This window comes from Numida meleagris, chromosome 6 (assembly GCF_002078875.1).
Source record: "Numida meleagris isolate 19003 breed g44 Domestic line chromosome 6, NumMel1.0, whole genome shotgun sequence".
In the NCBI taxonomy this organism is placed as follows: Eukaryota; Metazoa; Chordata; class Aves; order Galliformes; family Numididae; genus Numida; species Numida meleagris.
In genome coordinates this window covers 16,793,303-16,813,991 of record NC_034414.1, presented here as the reverse complement: position 1 = coordinate 16,813,991, position 20,689 = coordinate 16,793,303, and the positions used below count along the sequence as shown (strand labels likewise).

The 20,689-nt window shown below is 36.0% G+C and overlaps 2 protein-coding genes across 10 annotated transcripts in view; both read left to right on the top strand.

The window, feature by feature from the left end:
• The window catches only part of CPT1A (carnitine palmitoyltransferase 1A), a 34,998-nt gene extending 31,639 nt beyond the window's left edge, over positions 1-3,359 (top strand). For all 6 annotated transcript variants that reach the window (XM_021402078.1, XM_021402080.1, XM_021402081.1 and 3 more), the window contains one exon: positions 318-3,359. In XM_021402078.1, coding sequence (XP_021257753.1) covers positions 318-404 — 87 coding nt within the window. In that variant the 3' untranslated portion in view covers positions 405-3,359. The remainder of the gene's footprint in view (positions 1-317) is intronic.
• Positions 4,360-19,318, top strand: TESMIN (testis expressed metallothionein like protein). Of its 4 annotated transcripts, none has more exons than XR_002440698.1 (13): positions 4,360-4,485; positions 5,006-5,560; positions 7,506-7,623; positions 8,227-8,285; positions 8,384-8,542; positions 9,172-9,292; positions 10,963-11,039; positions 12,440-12,525; positions 13,146-13,217; positions 13,827-13,929; positions 16,054-16,191; positions 16,522-16,669; positions 18,371-18,454. XR_002440698.1 is itself a non-coding variant. In XM_021403488.1 (13 exons), exons 2-13 carry the CDS (start codon positions 5,084-5,086, stop codon positions 18,561-18,563), a joined length of 1,776 nt encoding a protein of 591 aa, XP_021259163.1. In that variant the 5' UTR covers positions 4,360-4,485; positions 5,006-5,083; the 3' UTR covers positions 18,564-19,317. The 4 variants fall into 4 exon arrangements, 3 of the variants coding, with proteins under 3 accessions (XP_021259163.1, XP_021259165.1, XP_021259164.1); XM_021403488.1 differs by lacking the exon at positions 16,522-16,669 and adding an exon at positions 16,727-16,899 and having other exon boundaries at positions 18,371-19,317; XM_021403490.1 differs by lacking the exons at positions 5,006-5,560; positions 16,522-16,669 and adding an exon at positions 16,727-16,899 and having other exon boundaries at positions 18,371-19,318.

Below are 20,689 nucleotides of genomic sequence, written 5' to 3'. Positions count from 1 at the left end.
AATAGATGTTTTAGTTTTGTTTTTTTTAAGTAATAATACAAAGGTATAGGCACATTTGATTTCAAAAGGAGATTCTCCAGTTCTGTGTGTAGAGACATAAATGCATAATGTAGAATTTACCAGTCACTAATAGCATAAACATGGATTAATTTATATAGCACTAGAATTTTTGTAGTTTAAATATTCTGTTTTATGGTAATATACGTGATCTAAATCTTTGAGTTCCAAAGTTACAAAATGTTGAAATTCTTTCTTTTGCTTAAAAGATAACTGTTACCAGACAGCACAGCTCATTGTATTTTTATTTATTTATTAAGGATTCTCATCGCTTTGGAAAGAACATCCAGAAAGCAATGGTTGACATCATGGGTTTGTTTCAACCTATTAAAAACTGTACCAAATGATTTGTGTTATTGCCACGAAGCAACCTCACATTGCTGGGATGGGAACACTTCTGAGCAGTGAATGAAAGCAAGGTTTGCGGAAACACTAGCTGGTGAAGAAACTGAGTCACAATTCTATTGATCATCTGTGAAAACCTTAGCCATGGTTTGAATGTTTCATGATTTTTTTTTCAGTAGTTTGGAAAAATTTAGTTCCACAAAGGGCGACTTTTGAAATCTTCTGTTTCTAGGGATGAAGTATACCACTATTGCATGAAGGCATGTATATTCTAACTCCTGCAGTTTTCTCTTAGTTTTTTTCTTTTTCTTAAAATTGAATCTACTTGTGTTCCAGAATGGAAGGGATAAAACATATCAAGTCTTAAACTCAAAGCCTTCAAAAGATTTGATTTGGTATGCACTGATAGCAGAATGTTCTTCAGAGTATCTGCTGCTTTATTTCAACAAATGACAACACTTCTGGCAGTTTACCTTCATTAACTTCTTTGAAGGTAATTTCTTCATAAGATTAAAAGGAAAAACAACAAACATCATCATAACCCAGTGCAACACATCAACTAGTGAGATTCTTTTCTTTTTGGAAAGAAGTATGTGCTACAGTGAGTAGTAAAATATTATGCAAATTAGAAGGTATCAGACTTTTCTTATTACTTACTATGAACATGTTTGCCACATGATTGATTTTATATCCATATGAATGAACATGTGTGCTTCTTCATGCCAGTGCCTTAGTAAAAGAAATATCCTAAACACAGGAGAAAAGCTTATGCTGGGAGTTGTTTTTACATTATTTTTGTGGAGGGGAAATAGTAATGCAGATCTAGTTTTGAAATTATAAACTAGGTGGCTATGATATAAGTAGACTTGAATTTGTTCTGTATGGTGCAGCTAGGTTCAAAGCTATAATGACATGATCTCATATTAAATTGCAAAGACCATTCTCTAGGAAGTGCAGGCATAACTTTCCAGAGCTACAGATGCTCATGATCTCATTTATCTGAATGGTATTAGTGATTTGCTGAGAGAAGAGTTTCTGGGTCCCGGGGAATGTAAATATATTTAAACTCAAGCCTGTTGGATAATCTATGAATCAAGGCTGCATGTAGAGACTGAGCAATTGCAGTTTGCCAGCTTTCAGCCTGGAAGGACCAGAACTATGTGGTCAGCTCTCTACATGAAACAGACTGTGATGGCAATGGAAAATAGCTCCAGAATGGGGAAATTATGGCCTTCTCAAACCTCTGCTGGGAGAGGCCTTTTGTGTCAAGCAGTTTCTGAAGGATGCAACAAAAATGGGGGTGGGAATAGGGCAGACAATTTCACTGAAAAAGGGGCATATTTGTAAATGCAGAAGTAAGAAGTAAAATGAGTACTGCAAAACTGAAGTAACTTGGTGTGATGCTACTCTTCCTCAAACTTTATCGATATCATTATTTTTTTTGGATCACACGATACAGTGCACCCATTAGGGCAAACTTGTTTTTCTGGGAGTAGAAGGTACACAATATTTAGTAATACAGTAAATGCTGCTCCAGAGCTATGCTGATTTTGAGAGCTCTCTGGGCATGCTGTTAAACTGCTCATTAGATTTTTAGATATTTTTTCTGGCCAGTATTCCTAACTTTATATGCCTCTTCATGATGTTTTTTTCACTCTGATCTAGCTATTAAAACACTTGTTATGTGTATGAGGTGGAAAACCTCAGCAAAGATCCTTAATACATACATAAGCAAATACATGCTTACATAAATGTAGGTTCCCCCATAGGGATTGGCCAAAGACACTCATTATTTGATTGGATGAAGTTTGTAGGAAAGGAGACTTTAAAATAAGCCTTACTGCAGCTAACATTTACCAAATTAGTGCAACAATGTTGTAGTGGTGGTTTTGTGGGTTTTTTTTGGAGCTGCAGAAATAATGCACTGTTTTTGTATTGACCACTGACCAGTCTGTGCTTAAATTAACATAGGGCTTCTAGCATTTTCCAAAAAAAAAAAGTTTAGATTTGACTCTCAGGTTTTAAATGTTTCATGTCTAATTGTATTTAGTGCAGTTATCAATGCAATTTTACATTCTTAGAGTAAGTATAATTGGCACAGAAAGTTGTTTTTTATTGTAAATGTTTAAAAGAGTGGTGTTAAATGTATCTTTTTTCTTTACTTTTTTTTTGAGTTAGATCATAATTCCTAAACAGATAGGATTTTATTTCATTCTTTGAAATGCCAACAGCGTGTAAATAAAATCTGCTTTTTGGATGTAAATCTTAGATATCCACCATGAATGTAGGCTGTTAATAACTAATTAATTTAAAACTTGATGTTCAATATCGTGTACATACAGTAAAACTACTTGCTTTTTTGCTCAAAAGCCATAGGAATGTAATTGAAATTACTTAGAATTGAATTACCTTTCTAGGACAGTGTACCTTATTGTTAATGTCTGTATTTTAGAAAAACTGTTCATCCATAACTAAACCTTGAGTCGCTTGTTCTCAATTAGTGAAAAGAGCTCTAAGTGAGGGATGGCTAGGTAGTAAAAGTCAGGTCGGATAATAATAAATTAACCTGTTTGTTAAACACCAGTGTGGAATTGATTGAATCCTTTGAAATATGAATTTGCGGAATTTATTTCAGCTATTTAATGTGATGGAATAGCAGAAATTTGGTGCTTTTTGAGGCTGCCATTGTTTGGGACTAAGGCTATTCCAAACTGAATATTCTTTTAAGGGTTGGGCTTCTAAAGGACTATGAAGGTGTGCAAGCCTGACCTTGAAAATCATGGTTCTAGTTCTGCCTTTGTACCAATTGCTTTCTTGTATAAAATGTATTACTTTAAGCTTTTTCTTATCTTGTTCACATACTCCTGTGGTTGGTTATTTACATTCAGTAGTCTGTCTCAATGTTCTACCCTCTTCTGTGACTTCAAAAAATAAAGTTTTGCAATTATCACTACTAAGTAGAATGTTTAATGTCTTTCGTATTTTCTTTCCAGCTCCCTTGCTGTTGCTGGACTTGTGAAATCATTGTAGTTAAATCCAGTTGGGAACTGTAGCAGGACACTTCAGCTTATGTAAGAGGTGTTTTACATGTAGATACTTTGCTAGTTAACAGAGAGCATTCTAATGAACAGTTTTTCACATTCAGTAGAAACAGCTTAAGTCTTTAGCTATTTTAAGAGGTGGAAATAGCTGCTGGAAAGTTTCTGTGAAACTCCCTGCCTATAGACTAGTAATCAGCGCTGGTTTTAACTTGACAGTGAACGATCTATAAAATCTGAAAAGCAAGGCAGTGGGAAAGTAATTCAGGCCTGGGAAGTTCAAATTAATAACATTTTATTTGCTTGACCTGAAGATTCCTAGTACCTGTACACTCGTTTGAAATTGTATTAATAATGGGGACTACTTTGAGACAGGGTGGTTGTTGTTCAAAAATATATTAAAATTGACAGAGCACTTTCAGAGATGGTTTGGCATTGTGCTTTTATGGGTGTTGCAGCCTCCCTGCATGGAAGAACACAGCATCTTACACTCAGGTAGGTAATGTTGCTGCCGCTGTCTAGCTGGTGCACGGGATTAATCAGCTCATACTGAGATGAATGCACTGTTGGGGTGCCCTGGAGTAGAGAAGACTGGTGGCACTGTTTTGGTGTTGTTACTTGTTGTATGGGCATGTTTTGTTACGCACACAAACCCCATTTCTTCGACACGCTATTTAGTGCCTAAATTTACGTGTAGGACTTGGAGCCTATTGAATGTATCTGCTGAACTCATCCAAAGCGAACGCCTGAAAACAACGGGGTGCCGCTTTATTAAAAACTACCATGACCTGTTATGCAGCTGAAACGCTTTATTTACCAGCATTATTTAAACTGCCGCGGGGGCGCGTGCCCGCTGCTCCCCGTGAGGAGCGCGCCGCCACCCCCGGGGCGCGAGCCGAGCCCGCGGGGGCTCGGCCGTTACAGCGCACGCGCAGCGCCCGATAACGGTCGGGCACGCGGCGGTTTCTTCACCTTCTCTCTGAGTGGGGGGGAAGGCGTGGGTACACCCGCTGCCGTGCTGTGCTCGGGGTGGGGCTGCTAGGAGGTAGGGTGAGGAAGGAGGGCTGGTTTCTTGTCGTGACCCTGAGCCTCCTGCTGTTAGCGTAGCCAAAATCCGGGAATGGCAGTGATAGTAGCACAGATGGGTCTCGGCTGGTGTCGTACTGCAGGCGCTGTAGAGCACGGAGAGCAGGGGAGCGATTTGTCTGCATCTGACGATAGCGACACGGGGAGTATAGGTGATCTGGGTTTACGATGCTGCTCAGCTGTATGAAACTGAGAGTGTAATTACTGCTCTTCAAGCTCTGTGCTTATGTTTGGGTTTTTTTGACTGCTAAAAGCAAGTAGCTAAATTCTATTTTAAGCCCAAATGCCGTGAACGTTGCAACATGAAAAGTTGCGAAGAACTTGTTCTTGCACTAGAAGCAGCTGTTTGTGTTGGTGTGGTGGCTTTTCTGGGCGCTAACAACTGCTTCGAGTGTTGTATTTTTCAGTTTAGTGTTAATTGAGTTAATCGTCAGTACTGTATGCTCTTGTTTAGTTAAGACTATTTCATTGCCTTTTAGATATCTTGAAGCATACTGTGATAGAAAAATTAATGATCTTCAAGTAAATAATTAAGATGCACCTGACTGCCTCTGACTATGGAGAATCAGATATTGTTTGACATAAGATCAGCTATAGATGATGGATTTGTAAATGAAATATTAAATCAGAGTACTCCTGATAGTTCTGGAAACTTCAGTCTGGAAACTGCAGCAATTAATAATCCTGTTGAAGAAGGATTGTCATCTAGTCAAGGCAATCAGTTATACACTATAAATGTGGGAGAGGCTTTGTTGGATCACTTTGAGTATCCTCTTCCCACTGAAAATCAGAATACAATAGCGAAAGTTGAAATACATCCACACGGAAACAGCAGCTGTGACAATGAAGATCTTGAAAAATTCAAAGAATTGAATCTTCCAGAAGAAGCTGAATATACTCATTCACCTTATCTGCCTTCAGATGGTGTCCGTTTCCTTTCTTCTGTAGTGACACAGCATAAAAATTGCAGTGTTCCTACTTCAAGTGTTCTCTCTTCAGAAGGAGCAGTCAATCAAAATGTTGGAACCATACCCGTAAGATATGTGAAATAAGAATTTCTGTGTGTGCTTGTTTGTAATTTAAATGTGGAGGATCACCACATTAAAACTTAAGATGGGATCCAAACAATGTTTGAAGTAATGTCCTAAATTTTGTATTAGAACAAACTTAGTAGTAAACACAGAAATAAATTAATTTCCTATTCCCATAAATAACATGCAGCGAACATACAGTTCTGTTTGCTGTTCTTTTTTGCCCGTGTTTGGAGCCCTATTTTCAAATGGCTGGTATTTTGCTTATTAAGAAAAAATGTTACCTTACAATACCCTCTTCAGTTTTATTTATTACTGTTGGCATTAACAACTATCAGGTAGTTGTACAAAGTAGAAACATTATATTAACTTTTGTTCTTTAGTTCTACAGGTGACACACTTGTCACCTTAGAATGTGTAGTCCAAATGAGTTTGAAATTAATTTATTTGCAATGGTAAACCACAGCCTTTATTGTTAAACATCTGTAGAGGAAGTAGTGTTGTAAGTGGTGTTCTTTGAAGGTAACATCTTCTATGTTGGACTAATTACTGTCTATAAAGATGTGCAGCATTTAACTTTTAGTGATGGTCACAGGACCAAATCCATCTGCTTAATGCAGACTATTCAAATTGAAGATACTTAGATGTGTCTTTCTTTATGATTGTAGAATATCTTCTGGAGAAAGACATTCAGCATTTGCTCTGTGGGCAGCTTCTAGGGGAACACCATGTTTCCTTTGGGAAGCTATTTTGAAATAACTAAGCGTACCAGTTGACATTTCTTTTCAATGTAGATATTTTAACAACTGTTGCTACTCTAAGGTTCAGAAATTCAAAAAGGCATCAAAACCCACCCGAAACTAACAAAAAATCACGTGGTTGAGAATGCGTCTGATTTTTTTTTCTTGCAGTATTCTACCAAGGTGCCAGACTGAAAGTCGGGTGGCAGCTGTGGGGCTGTCTGTGCAAGAAACCTGCTGTCACAGAAATCATTGCTTATGCTGCCTAGCCCACTGCATTTCCCAGGGCCATTTCATCTGGAGATGCTTGAAGTCTACTTTGACATTAACCTTACGTGTTTTAGCTTGCTTTCTGATTTCAGGTTATGGTTTACAAGGATCTCTAGCTTCAGAGATTCTTTACATGCATGTGCAATATTATCAGTAGTTCTTTAATAATCAAAATCTTCAATCTTTGAAACTATTAATAAGTTTCGAGCCTCTCAAGAATATATATGATTAAGGCTTAATAGTTCCTTTCTTCAAAGTCAAGCTGCAGGGAAATGTGTTGGTTCGCCTCTTTTATACAAGGGTCTAAAAATGAGATTTAGAATCTTTCTGACCATCTCTCTTCCTGGTATCCTTACAGTTTACCACACTGAATCAGTTTCCTTCATCTGCTCTGTTTCCTGTAATTATTATATTAGAACAAAATTATAATCACATTATGAATACTAATTTTACTGAATTAAAGCTGATTGGCTGTTTCTATACTGCTTGCTTATTCCCCTAAATTACTATCTTTATTAAGCAGAGAAAGCAGGGAACGTAGATATGGAAAGAAGTTTGTCTGGTTCAGACAATCTCAGTTCTAATTTGAAACTACAGAATAGTTGGTTTCTACTTGTTCCATTTCTGTTTATTTGCTTTATTATTGAAAATTGAAATGTAGATTTCAGGTATGATGCTCTTATAGTTAAAAACATATTAGATCTAAACTGTAACTGCATGTTGAACAGAAGAAGGAAAAGTGATATTCACCTGTCAATAGTACCTGGTAATGCTGGTTACTCTGCAGCATTTATGTGCTTAATTATAATTTGGAAATCTAAATAATTTCCACTGTCGAAGTTCACTATAAACCAGTTTCTGTTTATCTGTATGCCTTTTTTTGTGAAGGAAACAGGTAATATAGAAAATAGTTATAAATAAAACATTCTTTCCTCCAGGTGTTCAGGTCATTAATACCTCCAGTTGCAGGTGAGAATAACTGCATTTGTTATGATCAGTTTAAAGGAATCCAAAACAGTTCTATGCAGTCAAAAAACTTGCCAGATTGCTTTAACGGTAAGTGCTACAAGCGACTAAGTTTGATTTTTTTTTCTAATTTATGAAATTAATTTATTTTAGCTCCTCTTACATTCTTAGAAAAGGATATCTAAATAAAATAATTTCTGGATTTGGGAAGTTGCAGTATGAGCCTCTTCTGATCACGTTAATAGAGCTAAGGAAGTCTGAAGGGAGAAAGTTTTGAAACAGATCAGTGTTTGTTCGTGTATATTCTTGTTGCTTCAACCATGAAGTTCAGGCTTACTTTCAATTTTCTCTTGTTCTTTATAATTCATTAAGTCTCCCAGTTAACCTTCGTATGATAGCAGTATACAGTCTTTCCAGTGGAAGCTGATGTACATATCAGCCTTGCTAAAACTAACGTAATGCCATTGGTAAATGATTTTAACCAGTTGGTCAGGGTAAACCTTTTAGAGACATCAAACACAAATGGAAGCCTGTTTTTCTGAAGTCTGTTACAAGAGAATATTAAGTATTAATAAGACTGTAATGCTGTAGAGACATCAGAATTTCCTTGATACTATGAGTGAGTTCCTGGGATTAAAAACAAACAAAAGCAAACAGATGTCTTAATAAACAAAACTTTATTTTATTTACAAGAATGCTCCGGTGCTATCTATGGCTTGCCTCAGACTAGTGCTTCTGTCTATGATGAAATAGTAAGTATGCATTTGATTTTTAAATTCATGGTGTGTGCCTGGAATTCAATGAAGATTTTAAGGAGTGCCTGTTAAGGTATAATACTTGTTTTTTTCAGGCCGAAGTAAGAGATGCAATTAGAAATGTTACGGAGAATCATGGAGATGGAGCAGTTTTTCAGAGTTCAAACATTGATGAGTCTAACTGCGAGTTACTAGCATTGCATGGTGTAGCAGAGGAACCCAGATATTTACACAGAAATGATTCCAGCCCTCTGGTAATTTATGTCTGGTAATTGATAAAAGAACTCTATACTAAAGGAAATGTTAACTTACTTGTACCCCATGGGCACCAAAAATCCCATGTAGTAAGTTCTGTGTCAAGACTGATTAGACAATGCTTTTCTCAAACTCAGAGACTAAATTTTAATTAGTTGCAGCACTATTTTATGTATAAAATGTTATTTTCTATTTCAAGGCTACATACGGTAATATGAAGATTATTTCACAAAGGAGCGGTCTTGATTTACAGTCACATCTGAATAAATGACATGAAACATTGAAGTGAAATGAGGTTTGTTCTGGATAGGGAACTGAATGTTAGGCCAGCATATTAGAAAACTAGCTAGAACATGTTATGCAAAACCCTATGGAACAGTTTAGAGAACCAGGAGTGCATCCCACCCTAGGCTGAGCAGCTACAGTATTACAGCTGCTTCCAAAACCAAACAAACTGAAAGGGTCAAAAAGCAAACATCTTTGTGTACAATAATCCATTTGTCTGAGAGACTCCAGCCTGTGGTGATACAGATTTATGAAGCACATTGCTCTTAAGAAAACCATTTTGTCTATATGCTTAGAATTACAGCTTCTTAGATAGAAGGTTATCGTTATTTATTTATTCCAGATGATCTGCCAATTGGAAGGAGGTACTCAAATACTCTGTGTAAAGGATTGTGGCATGCAGGATCTAAAAACAATTCATCTAATTCCACAGTATGAAGACCAGCATAATTATCTTCAATCTGGTAAAATCAGAGTTAAAGTCATCTCTAGCATGTCAGATAGCAGATCATAGTTAAAGTGCAACTGCATGTGTTTATTTTCTTAAGCTGCAATGAGGAGAGATGAGCCAAAGCTAGTATAGCTATCATAAGTTATTTTACTTTATTTTGTAATAATTTAAAAAATTACGTATTTAATTGTTATGCAAATGATGTAATGGACAGGTTGAATGTAATTAAATTTTTTAGTATACAGATTAACTTCCTTCGTGAAGGAGCCTGGTTAGCATAAAGCACTTGTTTATAGTTGCATTTACCCTCGCATACCACAAAGTGTCACTGTTTCACTATAAATGAGGAGCATCATTGAGGGCTGCTGGGTGTGCTTTAGCTTTGGGATTCAAAATGTCCCACAAATAATTCTATCATTCAGTGAAGTTGAAATTCCAGCCGTTTTTAAAGAAGATGGTTTCTGAGGTCTCCAAGTTAATTGTTTAGCTATTCAGATGTTTAGTGGAACAATACGTTTTCATCTTAGAAGCAACACTTCTTAAGAGAAGTTTAGGTTTATTTAAATATTTCTTTACCCAAATATAGCTTCCACAGAAACATAAACATTATTTCTTCACTTAGCAATATCTTCTTATTTCAGTGGCGTGTTTCAACCTTGTTGTGAAACCAAAGCCTTTTATTACTAGGCACCATACATGCACCATTCTTGGTGTCAGTAGACGCTGAGTGTTTGAATCTCAGCAGGTGCTCTAGTTATGGAGTGTGTTTGTTTATATTTATCAGAAGAGTAAACCAGGCACATTCAAGTTGAAGATAATGTGGCTATTAAAAAAATTCAAGCTCTTGTTAATTTGCTTCAACATTAGGGAAGAAAAATCTGAGGAGAGCACTGACTTTTTGTTTGTTTTAGTTTTTATTTGTCCAAGCTTTCTTTCATTTTACTGTAAGTAAAAGATGTAGGCCCAGAATCTGTATCTAAAAAGTTTCTTTAAATGTAGGATTAATATTGTAATCTCAGTAAGACTAATGGAGTAGTGCTTACTTTTTTTCTACATCACCTAAGATACTTATTTTCTTAAATGCAGTGCCTCACAGGGACTTGCTCAAAACCTAAGTCTTACAGCCATGGATTTCTTCATAGATTTTTCAGTTGTTGCTTTTTTGTTGTTTGTTTTTTAATAAGCTAAGGACTTCCATTCCAGATACTCTGTCAGAATTCTGGAAATTCATAAAAGAGGAGCTCAGGATAAACCTGTGTTTTGGTTGTTTTTCATATCAAAATATTACATCTATGCTGTTTCTAATTAAGTATACTTGATGTCATAGAGTAAAAACATCTGCCCACATTCCTAGCTGAAATACTGGTGAAGAGTTGAGTTCTTCTGTAAAGGAGTATTTTTGTATTGTCAGCGTTCCTTTCTAACTGAGAAAAACTTTTCTGAAGAATGAACTTCTAGGTCCTTCTTTGATACAAGTGTAGAGTAGGTTTGCTCTCCAAACTAAATTGTAGCAGATAGTGCAGACAAATGAGGGACACTGTCAGGAAATGTTGTAGGTTGTTTTTTTATTTTTTATTAATATAAAAAGTCAAAACTACACATTTGCCTGTTCGCTTAATTCAAAAAGTTTTATGCATAAATTAAGCTTTATACATTGTGAGTAGTCAAATGTCATCTTTCCAGATGTGGGCAACCCTGTATCAGCTGTACTGGGGCAGTTTTTGCCTGATTCAGGTAATCTGGATTCAAACAAACAAGAGGTAAAGAAGCTTTACTCTTGTCATGTATTAAGCAGAGTATAAACCTTCCTTTTCTTAAAATAGATTCTTGTGTCTAATGTCAGGAAGTAACAATTGTATGCGTTTTCTAAAGACATTTTAGCTAGTTTAGACAGGTTAGTTTTACATTCCAGTATACTTTCTGCGTACAAAGGCTTTTGATTTGAGAATTTTCTTTAAATAATAATAGAATTAAAAATGCACTTTTCCGTGAGAAAAATAAATTCCAATTTTGCAAACTTGAATTTGGTATTTATATAACTTACATTATTTCTGAGAACCATTCTACCTCTCTTTTGAGAGGTGAAGGAAAACACATTGACTTTTACCAGGAGAATATTTTCTTCCAGTAGGATTCCTTACAACTGTACTTCTTGATTAGGACTTAATAGTCAGTAAACCTTTATAATTTTCTCAATTATTATTTGCTAATGGAGCAGTAGAACTGTACTTCAATTTCTTTTAAAAAATGAAACAGAAGACAAAATCTCTGCAGATGTTTGATTTCTCTTGTCACTTCCAACAGAGCTGGCAGCAAAAATGATAGCAAATGTTTACCTGTTAACTTCTGATTTGTGTTAAATGAATGTAATGTCAGTACAAACACAGCAGATGGTTTGTGGGTAACAGCCACCCTCGCAAAAGAGGAAATTAAGAACCCAAGGGCCAGATGGAGAAATGAACTACAGAGTCTTTCTTCACTAAAAGTAGTGTACTGACAAATTGGTGCCTAAACATTCTGGTGGTGTAGACAGGATTGCAGTTCTTTCTCTAATTTTATCCCCAGCCTGTTGTTCCCTAGATTTCTTCTCTTACTTTAAATATATTGATTTTCTTCCTCATTGGCAGCTAGATTCATCACCAATTAAAATAAGTGTGATTTACAAGTACTCACAGCACTTCCTTGTGACTGTTTTACTAGGCTATTGTATGTCTGAAGAGAAAAAATCCGCGGTCTGTTTTGTTGAACTGTAAGCTAATACATTTTTTTTAATTTGCTTAGTCTTCAACCAATTAGATGCCGTACTGCAGCTGAACGTAATATACATCATCAAGCCACTAGCCAGTTTTAGTTGACTACTGGAATTAAAAGCAACTGAACTTAGAATTATCAGTACATTGAAAACAGTGTGCAAATACTGCAGCACTGGCAACTCTTCTTGATGCTTTGCATTGGAAGAAATGGGTATCCTGACATACTGAGCAGTTTCGAAGAGGAAATGCATGCAGTTTTCACAGCTTTGTACTTCCATGAGTTTTATCACTATGCATGGCAAACAGAGCATCCTCAGAGCATTTTTTTTTGTGTTACTTTTTTAACTCACAGGAGTCTGTTTTTAAAATTTCATATGAACAAGCTATATGTGTTTTATCTTGAACAGTTTGAACACGAATACTTACAATCAGTAGCTAGCACTTCCCCTTTCCAACCAGAATCAAATCTACAAGTGAAAATGACCTCAACTGGGTAAGATGCTTGCAACAATTAATCCATTATGAATTTTGAATTTTATGCTGTCAAAGACTCCTAGTCATCTTTGTGTTACAGAGCTGCTTCTCATGCAATTTTGTAAGTGATTTGTGTATATATCATGGTAGCCATTATTCCGTTTACTGGTGGTCGAGGCTTCCAAGGTTTCATAGGATCAGTGCAATTGTGCTGTAAATGTGTCTGAAAAACATTTAATTTTCTGAGTTAACTGATATGTTTCAAAATATAATTAACGTGTTTAGCTCATATTTCTAACGCTAATGGGATTCTTTTAATAAACCTTAATTGCAGATCATTTTTAAATACAAGGCAGATGCAAGCCCAGTGTGACGGATGAGAGTGCTTTGCAGTTGCACTGCAGTTACTGGGCTCTGACTGGTTGCTGACCTGCCCCCAGTAGTGTCAACTGGTGGATAGCAGGAGATTGTCTTCTCTTTTTGTCACTTGTTCTGTGACTCCACAGTCTGTTAAATAGCACTGCAATTGGTGCAAAAAAAAAAAAAGTATCAAAGTTTCAAAAGAAAAGACCAATTTTTGATTTGTATATATATATATATATATATTTATTTATTTTCTTCCTCTTTCAATCTGTGTAGCCTACCTTTTGGTTCAGGGATTACAAAGTCTAAGAAACCATGCAGCTGCACAAAATCTCAGTGTCTTAAATTGTAAGTAATAGCTTATCATCATTTACTAAATATTAATAGCAGTGTATGTTTGAAAGAATAAGCATACAATAAATGTATTCTAATGAACAAGCCATATGGGGCAAAGATTGCTCATCTGATCTTTAGTTAAAGATCAACAGTTTATGTCAACCAGTATCACACAAATTCACAATTCAGGGTGGAGTTGTGGACCACTCATATAATTAAAAATATGGAAAATATAAAGAGAACCTAGAAGGCATTGTTCAGAGTGTATCTAGAAAATTGTTTATAGAATGTAAATGCTGTATATTGAAGTATCATTTCTCTATCTCAATTCTCTACATAATCTCGACATAACTATTATGCAGAGTGTTATTATGTATTTACATGCATGCATAAATAAAATGCAGAGATGTGTACATGACGATTAAAATTTGATTCATTTATGGAGTAGGTGTATTTTACAGAATGTGAAAATGAATAAGAGAGAGAGAAGGTCTCTGTAAATTGGATATGTTTAAATAACAGAGGAGGGGTAGGAACAGTAAATTCTGCCTTGAAGTAAAACAACATTTAAAACCAGCTAATATTTTCATTTCTTAAGTTGCGTTTATATATTGATTGTAGATATTGTGAGTGCTTTGCCAGTGGTGACTTTTGCAACAACTGCAACTGCAATAATTGTTACAACAATCCACTTCATGAAATTGAACGATTTAAAGCCATTAAGGTAAGAAAATAAAAGTTAAAAAAAGAGTATATATCAATATCAGCTTTGTGTATGAAAAATACACTAGTATGTTTTTTCTCTAGTTAGTCTTTGAAATATGTTTTTTTTTACAAAATATTACCAATTATTGCTGCTATATTTTTCTTACATAATTAAAAAATTTTTTGTTCTCTTAAATTTACTTTTAAGGAGCCTTTGATAGTTTCGATTAAAACTAGTGGTATATGAATGGAATGATAATTTTCATTCTTGCAACAAAATGTGCAACTCCAAATTAAAGTTCAGAAAATGTTTTCACTTGAAGGAAAGCTTGTGTCTCAAAGTCAGAATTAGGTTGATGTCAGCTGATGAAAGACTCAACATGAGCCGACAATGTGCACTTGCAGCCCTGAAGGCCAACCATATCCCGGGTTGCATCTAGAGAAGTGGGTCAAGGGGGAGGTGATTCTGCCCCTCTACTCTGCTCTCGTGAGATCCCGCCTGAAGTATTGCTTCTGGTTCTGGGTCCTGCAACAGAAGAAGGACATGGAGCTGTTGAAGAGGGTACGGAGGAGTGCCATGAAGATGATCAGAGGGCTGGAGCACCTCCCATGTGAAGACAGGCTGAGAGAGGAGAGCTGGGGCTTTTCAGCCTGGAGAAGAGAAGGTCTGGGGGGACCTTATATAGCTGCCTTCCAGTACCTGAAGGGGGCCTGTAGGAAAGCTGGGGAGGGACTTTTTGTAAGAGCATGTAGTGACAGGATGAGGGGAAATGATTTAAAACTGGAAGAGTGTAGATTTAGACTAGATATTAGGAAGAAATTCTTTACTGTGAGGGTGGTGAGACGCTGGAACAGGTTGCGCAGTGAGGCTGTGAATGCCCCCTCCCTGGAAGCATTCAAGGCCAGGCTGGATGGAGCTGTGAGCAACCTGGTCTAGAGGGAGGCGTCCCTGCCTATAGCAGGGGGTTGGAACTAGGTGATCTTAAAGGTCCCTTCCAACCCAAACCGTTCTATGAAATTATCATTATCCAAATTATTATTTTAATTCACAGATCTCTTGTAGTTGTCTGTGCTAGTCTTTCTGGTTGACTAAGCAGCAATGCAAAGCTTATGCTCATCACAACGGCACTGAACCCTTTACTTCTGAGAAGCAGTGACCCTCTACATTAGGAAACTCTGATTTTATTCATGGAATATTGAACAGTATGGGGGCTAACTTTTGTAGGTTATCAAACTGCACGATCTGGGCAATAATTTATTTTATACAAATACATATCTGTTATGTAAGGTTTAAAGTGAAAATGAAACATCTTAATCTACTGACACTTTAAAATAAGGATATGTTGGTGGGTTTGTGTTTCTTGTATGCAGCTCTCCAGATCTCTTTTGTATCATTCAGATCATCTCTGGAACGTACAAGAAGTTGATTTAATTAGAATTTTGCCAAATCCAACTGGGCAAAGCCACAGTAGTTTTTGGTATCAATATGCTACAACATGCTACAACTAGGTTTTGAATTCAGATGCTCTTCAGTGGTTGAACTGGTGACTTCGTAGCAGTCTTAAGCACTCCTTTCTGCCGCAGATAGCATCATGGTAGAGCATAAGAGATCTTGTTTGTCCTTGAGAAAAGCATACAAGTTTCTGTGCCACTCTTAAATATCGTACGTAAAGTGCATAGAATCTCCTTAATCTGACTTATATGGCATGACAGAGTGAGATACTAGGACCTGAAAAAAGCTACTGTCCAGTGGAATAGCCAGTGCTGATTTCTGTGTATCAACTTTGTATTGGACCGTTATATGGTTAATAATTCTGAGATGTGCAAAGCTATATGTGCATGGGTTTATTTTTCACTGACAACTTTTTGTTTCTGGTGAAAGTAGTATCAGCAGAGAGACAAGAAGAGCCCCAGAAGAGTAACAGATGGGTGGGTCATTTAGGATATTCCATAAAATTATAGATCCCACTTAACTCAGTATTCTGGAATCTTTGAATTGCTGCTTTCACATGCTTTGGAAAACTTACATATGTTCCTCATATCACCAAGTGAAAATAAGAATTTCTTTGTTAAATATTGGATATTGCTCAGATGTTATAGAAACAGCCTTTGAATCCTCTTAATCTAACACTTTTTATTTTAGGTCTGTCTTGATAGAAATCCAGAAGCTTTCCTGCCAAAGATTGGACAAAGCAAACTGGGAGACATTAAACCTTACCATAACAAAGGATGTAACTGCAAGCGTTCAGGATGTCTGAAGAATTATTGCGAGTGCTTTGAGGTGAGTCTGTCGGATTTTCCTGTCAGTGGTTATTACATTAACATTGATTGTATTCTGTAAACAGTAGTCTCTAAAAAGAATCACTTATTTCTTTGAATAGTTCATCAGAAAATTTTTGTGAACATAAGGGAAGCAGTCTCTCTCTTGTCATGTCTTGTCATGACTTCAAATAATTAATTCTAGCTGAAGTTGATCAGTTAAAATGTTCAGTATCATGAGCTCTCAGACAGTGCTGTGCTCCAGGTGAAAAGAGGAATGGATTTCTGCCAGCTCACATAGTCTTTGCACAAACCACAAATTTGTGGGGGTGTTGATTTGTCCAATATACAGAGCAAAGAGAATCATCATCCTCCAAAAAGAATCCCTGGAAGGAATAGACGTGCTTCCTTACATTGATACTGATGGTCTCGCTCTGGGTGTATCCAAGACAAGCACATCTAGAATAAGTCCTGGAGATATAACTCCAGTGGTTGCTCAGGTGAATGTTTAATTCAAGCTTTACACATTTTTATTCTAAATATTCTATATTTGCCAGGCTAAGATTGTGTGTTCCTCTATTTGCAAATGCATTGGTTGCAAAAATTATGAAGAAAGTCCAGATAAAAAAAACCATCTGACCATGCTAAACTACATGGACATTGGAAATAATGACGAAAATAACCCGTTTTTGACAACGTTTGAAATTTTACCAAAATTGGAGAAAGACAGGTGAATATTTGGAGACATAATAGATAATGCATTGATCTGACTTCATTATTTTTTCATGTAGCCATTACTTATAGAATCGTAGAGTCACAGAATTGCTCAGGTTGGAAAAGACCTTCAAGATCATCAAGTCCAACTGCAACCTAACCATACTACCCTAACAACCCACTGCTAAATCATGTCCCTGAGTACCACTTCCAAACAGATTTTAATTTGTAATGGATTATTATTAATGGATTTTTATTGTATTTACCTAAGAATGGTGACTAAAATGACAGATGGTTTATATAGAAGAAATCATACAGTTTTTGCCCTCCTACGTAAATAAAAAATATCTAAAGGGAAGGCTGTTCCTGTCCTTTAGGAATATAATATGAACAGTTCAGGGATATGAGTTCTGCTTAAAAAACAGCACTTATTTTTGTACTGATCACATACTCAGTTATCTTCATTCCCTGCCTCCCATTTATTTCTTACGAAACTTGCCCCTAGAAGTATGTTAATATGTTTGTGGATTTCAATTAATGAGCATGTTTGTACCACTTTTCTTCTCCTCTCATCTCTTCTTCCTTTGTCTCACTGCTGGTCAATTTTATTTTGGCAATTTGCTTGTAAAATCTTTCAAGAAGGCTATGCTATCCTAATGTTATACTTGCTAATGCAGTTTAATTTTTTGATTGGTTGTTTGTAGTTATTGGCTTAAATAAAAATGCCTGTTAATAGCAATTCAAATTAATTAAAGCACCTTTTAATTGATTTTAGTGAGATTTAATCCAGGCTTTCAAATTATCAGTTTGCACACAGTATTTTCTTTTCATCAACCACTGCCTTGAAACTCTTTTGCTAATTCTGTTTTAAAAACATTCTGGTGATGTTTTGAAAATGTTTGAATAATTTCTGCTGTGGGTAATATATTGATTGAGTAGATGGTGCCAATAGAATGAGTGTTGTTATTAATGTAGCGGCAGGAGTTATGACGTTAACAACTGATAGTTTCAAGGGTTTTTTTCAAAGGAAAGTTGCTAAGGTGCCATTCAGGGAATCCTTGAGAGTCTTGATTCTACTTCCTTTAACAGCAGTAGTCTGATACAGATAATACCTCCTAGATTCTTATGAAGCCTTTTTAACATATTTCTTTGTATATGATGTAGGATCTGACTGTTGCTTGCATAAGGAAAAAGAGGCTTATTGTATAACCTTTCCCCATCTGCACTTATTGGGCGGCATTTGCATAGATCAACTCTGTCTTCCATGTGATTAATTAGAAAAACTCAGAAGCAAACCATTGGAAGTAAAAGCTATTGTGTGTAAAACTGAGATTTCTACAGGGATGTGTCTTACAGTAACAGTGCAGCTAGTCTGAGCTAGCTCTGTGCCTTACAACTCTTAGATAAGAGGTTTGCAGTTTGTCTTTTAAATTATTTTCTGTATTTAAAATGAAGATATTTTATACTAGTTTCTTTTTCCATGTCAGGGAACCAGCTGTATCTATATCTTGGGAAGATGTGAAAGCAACATGTGCTTGTCTCCTGGTGCAAGCTGAAGAAGCAGAAAAAGGAGGTTACTCTGTCTGTCTAGCTGAAAGCATGATCATGGAGGAATTTGGGAGGTGTTTATCCCAGATCCTACATGTGCAACTAAAATATAAAAGACTGAAAGTTGAATAATGTTCAACGTATTATAAAGTCAATGAATAGTAATACTGATATATTGTCATAGTTTAAATGATCTTACCTTGAATTTTCATAGGTCTAATTTCATTGACTTCAGCTGTATTCTTTCTGAATTATGCTGATGCAAGTGAAACTTGGGGTTTTCTGGGCCAATTGTTCAGTCTTTACATAGACTCTAGTTTAAAGTAAGTTTAGCTTAAAATGACTTCGTTGAATGTTTATGTGAGTGGAGAGCCAATAAGCACGGAGAAAGAAGTTGCTATCTTAGTTTGGTTGTTATGTGAATTGTGAAACAATTCAACTTCCAGTGATGGTAGGCAAATCTCCTAATTTAGCTTTGTGTCTTCTCTGATTTGGCAACTTATTTCTCTTATTGCTGCCATATTGTCATTTAAATGATTTGACAGATTATATAAAAATTAATGCTCCTTGGTTTTAGACGCTTTGTGCTAGTTTAATATTTGCTTGGGTATTTTCGGCTTTTATGCTTGAAAGAATAAAGATATTCTCTATGTGTGTTGATTCATACTTCTTGGTAGGATAGAAAAAATGATTGCATATTATTTAAAAACTTACTAAATAAGAGTTAGGGCTTTTTCAATGAGTGGTAGTTGATATATGAATGGATTGGATTTTATGTCTTTGTTTTGTAACAACAGCTGCTGGGGATTGCTGATGGTTGCTGGAGAAAATGGGTTCTCAAAGTGCCCCAAAAGGGATATGGTACCATCTCAATGTATCACTCCTTCTTTGATCCTTCACTTCCTAAGAGCATTTCCTTTTACTTTAGAATTAATACCTACATAAAGGCATTGTCTTAAAATATTTGTCCCCAGAGAGAGTTACTATGAGGTCATGAAGTCAGAAGAGCACTCACAGCTGTAGAGTCAATAGACTCTAAGTAAATAATAAGTAGAGAGTTAAAATATTTAAAGTGGGGGACGTGAAGGGTGGGGAAGGTAAGAAATTCTACAGCCAAACATAAAAGGTAGGAGTGCAAGCTGGGGAGCAATATGAATGAAGTGCAAATAGCAAAGTAGGGAAAATGAGTTAGAGAAGACTTGAGCTACAGCTTTCAGCAGCACCCTTAGGCAAGAGCAATCTCTGTATTTTTTTTAATATATTTTTTTAAAAAGAATGTGCAAGCCAGTGGGTTCATAACTCCATGAACTAATTATAGTTTAACCCTGCAGATAAAAAGAAGGCCAGATTTATTTGAAACTGCCAATGTGTCAGCCCCATCTGAAAATAGCAAGAAATCTTTGTGTTTTTTTTTTAAGATGGATGAAGTTGAGATTATTTTCATGAGTAAAACTGCAAACTTATTTAAAGCAAACATTCTCATCAAACATCTTTTTTCTATTTCAATTTTTAACAACGGATATATCAGAGTACTTCAAAGGCTTGGTAAACTGTTGTTCCAGTGCGGAGGCAAGGGGGGAGGGTGCAGTGCATTGCTAACTCATGTTATGGCAAATAAGTTTATGGATTTTGATACATTGACTAAACAGTCCTGTGAGCAGCAAAAAATATGCAGCCTTGCTTTCCATTTTGATAAAGGAATTTGAGAATAGGTTTCAAGATTGCAAGAAAAAATCATCAATTTTTTGGTTTATTTGCAACTCCATTCTCAGTTGACATAAATACAGTATTTGTGAATTTTCAAAAGGAATGTTTAGAGTTGCAATCCAAAATCTGATTTCGTCTCTTTACCAGACTTCTGCAAGCCCTCTTACCAGAGAGAAATATCCTTTGCTTTGCAATCATGCCTTATTCATGTCATTGCTTTTGGCATGTACATTTGTGAACAAATTTTTCAAGAATGAAGCACAGGAAGAGTGGGGAAAAAAAAAAAAGATTTTTCATCAAAACTCTGATGAACAGCTTGAGAACTCACTAAGAATTGCACCCACTGCCATCAAACCAGACTGATGCATTAGTTTTGTTGCCCTCTTTTTTTAATGTTTTAATTAAAAAAAAAATTAAAAGAAGTATTTTTACTTTATATGCATTAACCATATTATATATATTTTATGAAGACTGCACTGAAAGTAATGTCTCCTATTTTGCTATGTTGGCCCACAGCATCAGAGGAAGATGTTGGTGGTGTGGCAATAGAG

Excerpts from the sequence above, each read along its gene's own strand:
- TESMIN (XM_021403488.1), top strand. The coding sequence starts at position 5,084 with ATGGAGAATCAGATATTGTTTGACATAAGATCAGCTATAGATGATGGA. Across the intron at positions 5,561-7,505 it reads AAAATGTTGGAACCATACCC|GTGTTCAGGTCATTAATACC; the intron begins GTAAGATATGTG and ends TCTTTCCTCCAG. Across the intron at positions 16,192-16,726 it reads ATTATTGCGAGTGCTTTGAG|GCTAAGATTGTGTGTTCCTC; the intron begins GTGAGTCTGTCG and ends TATATTTGCCAG.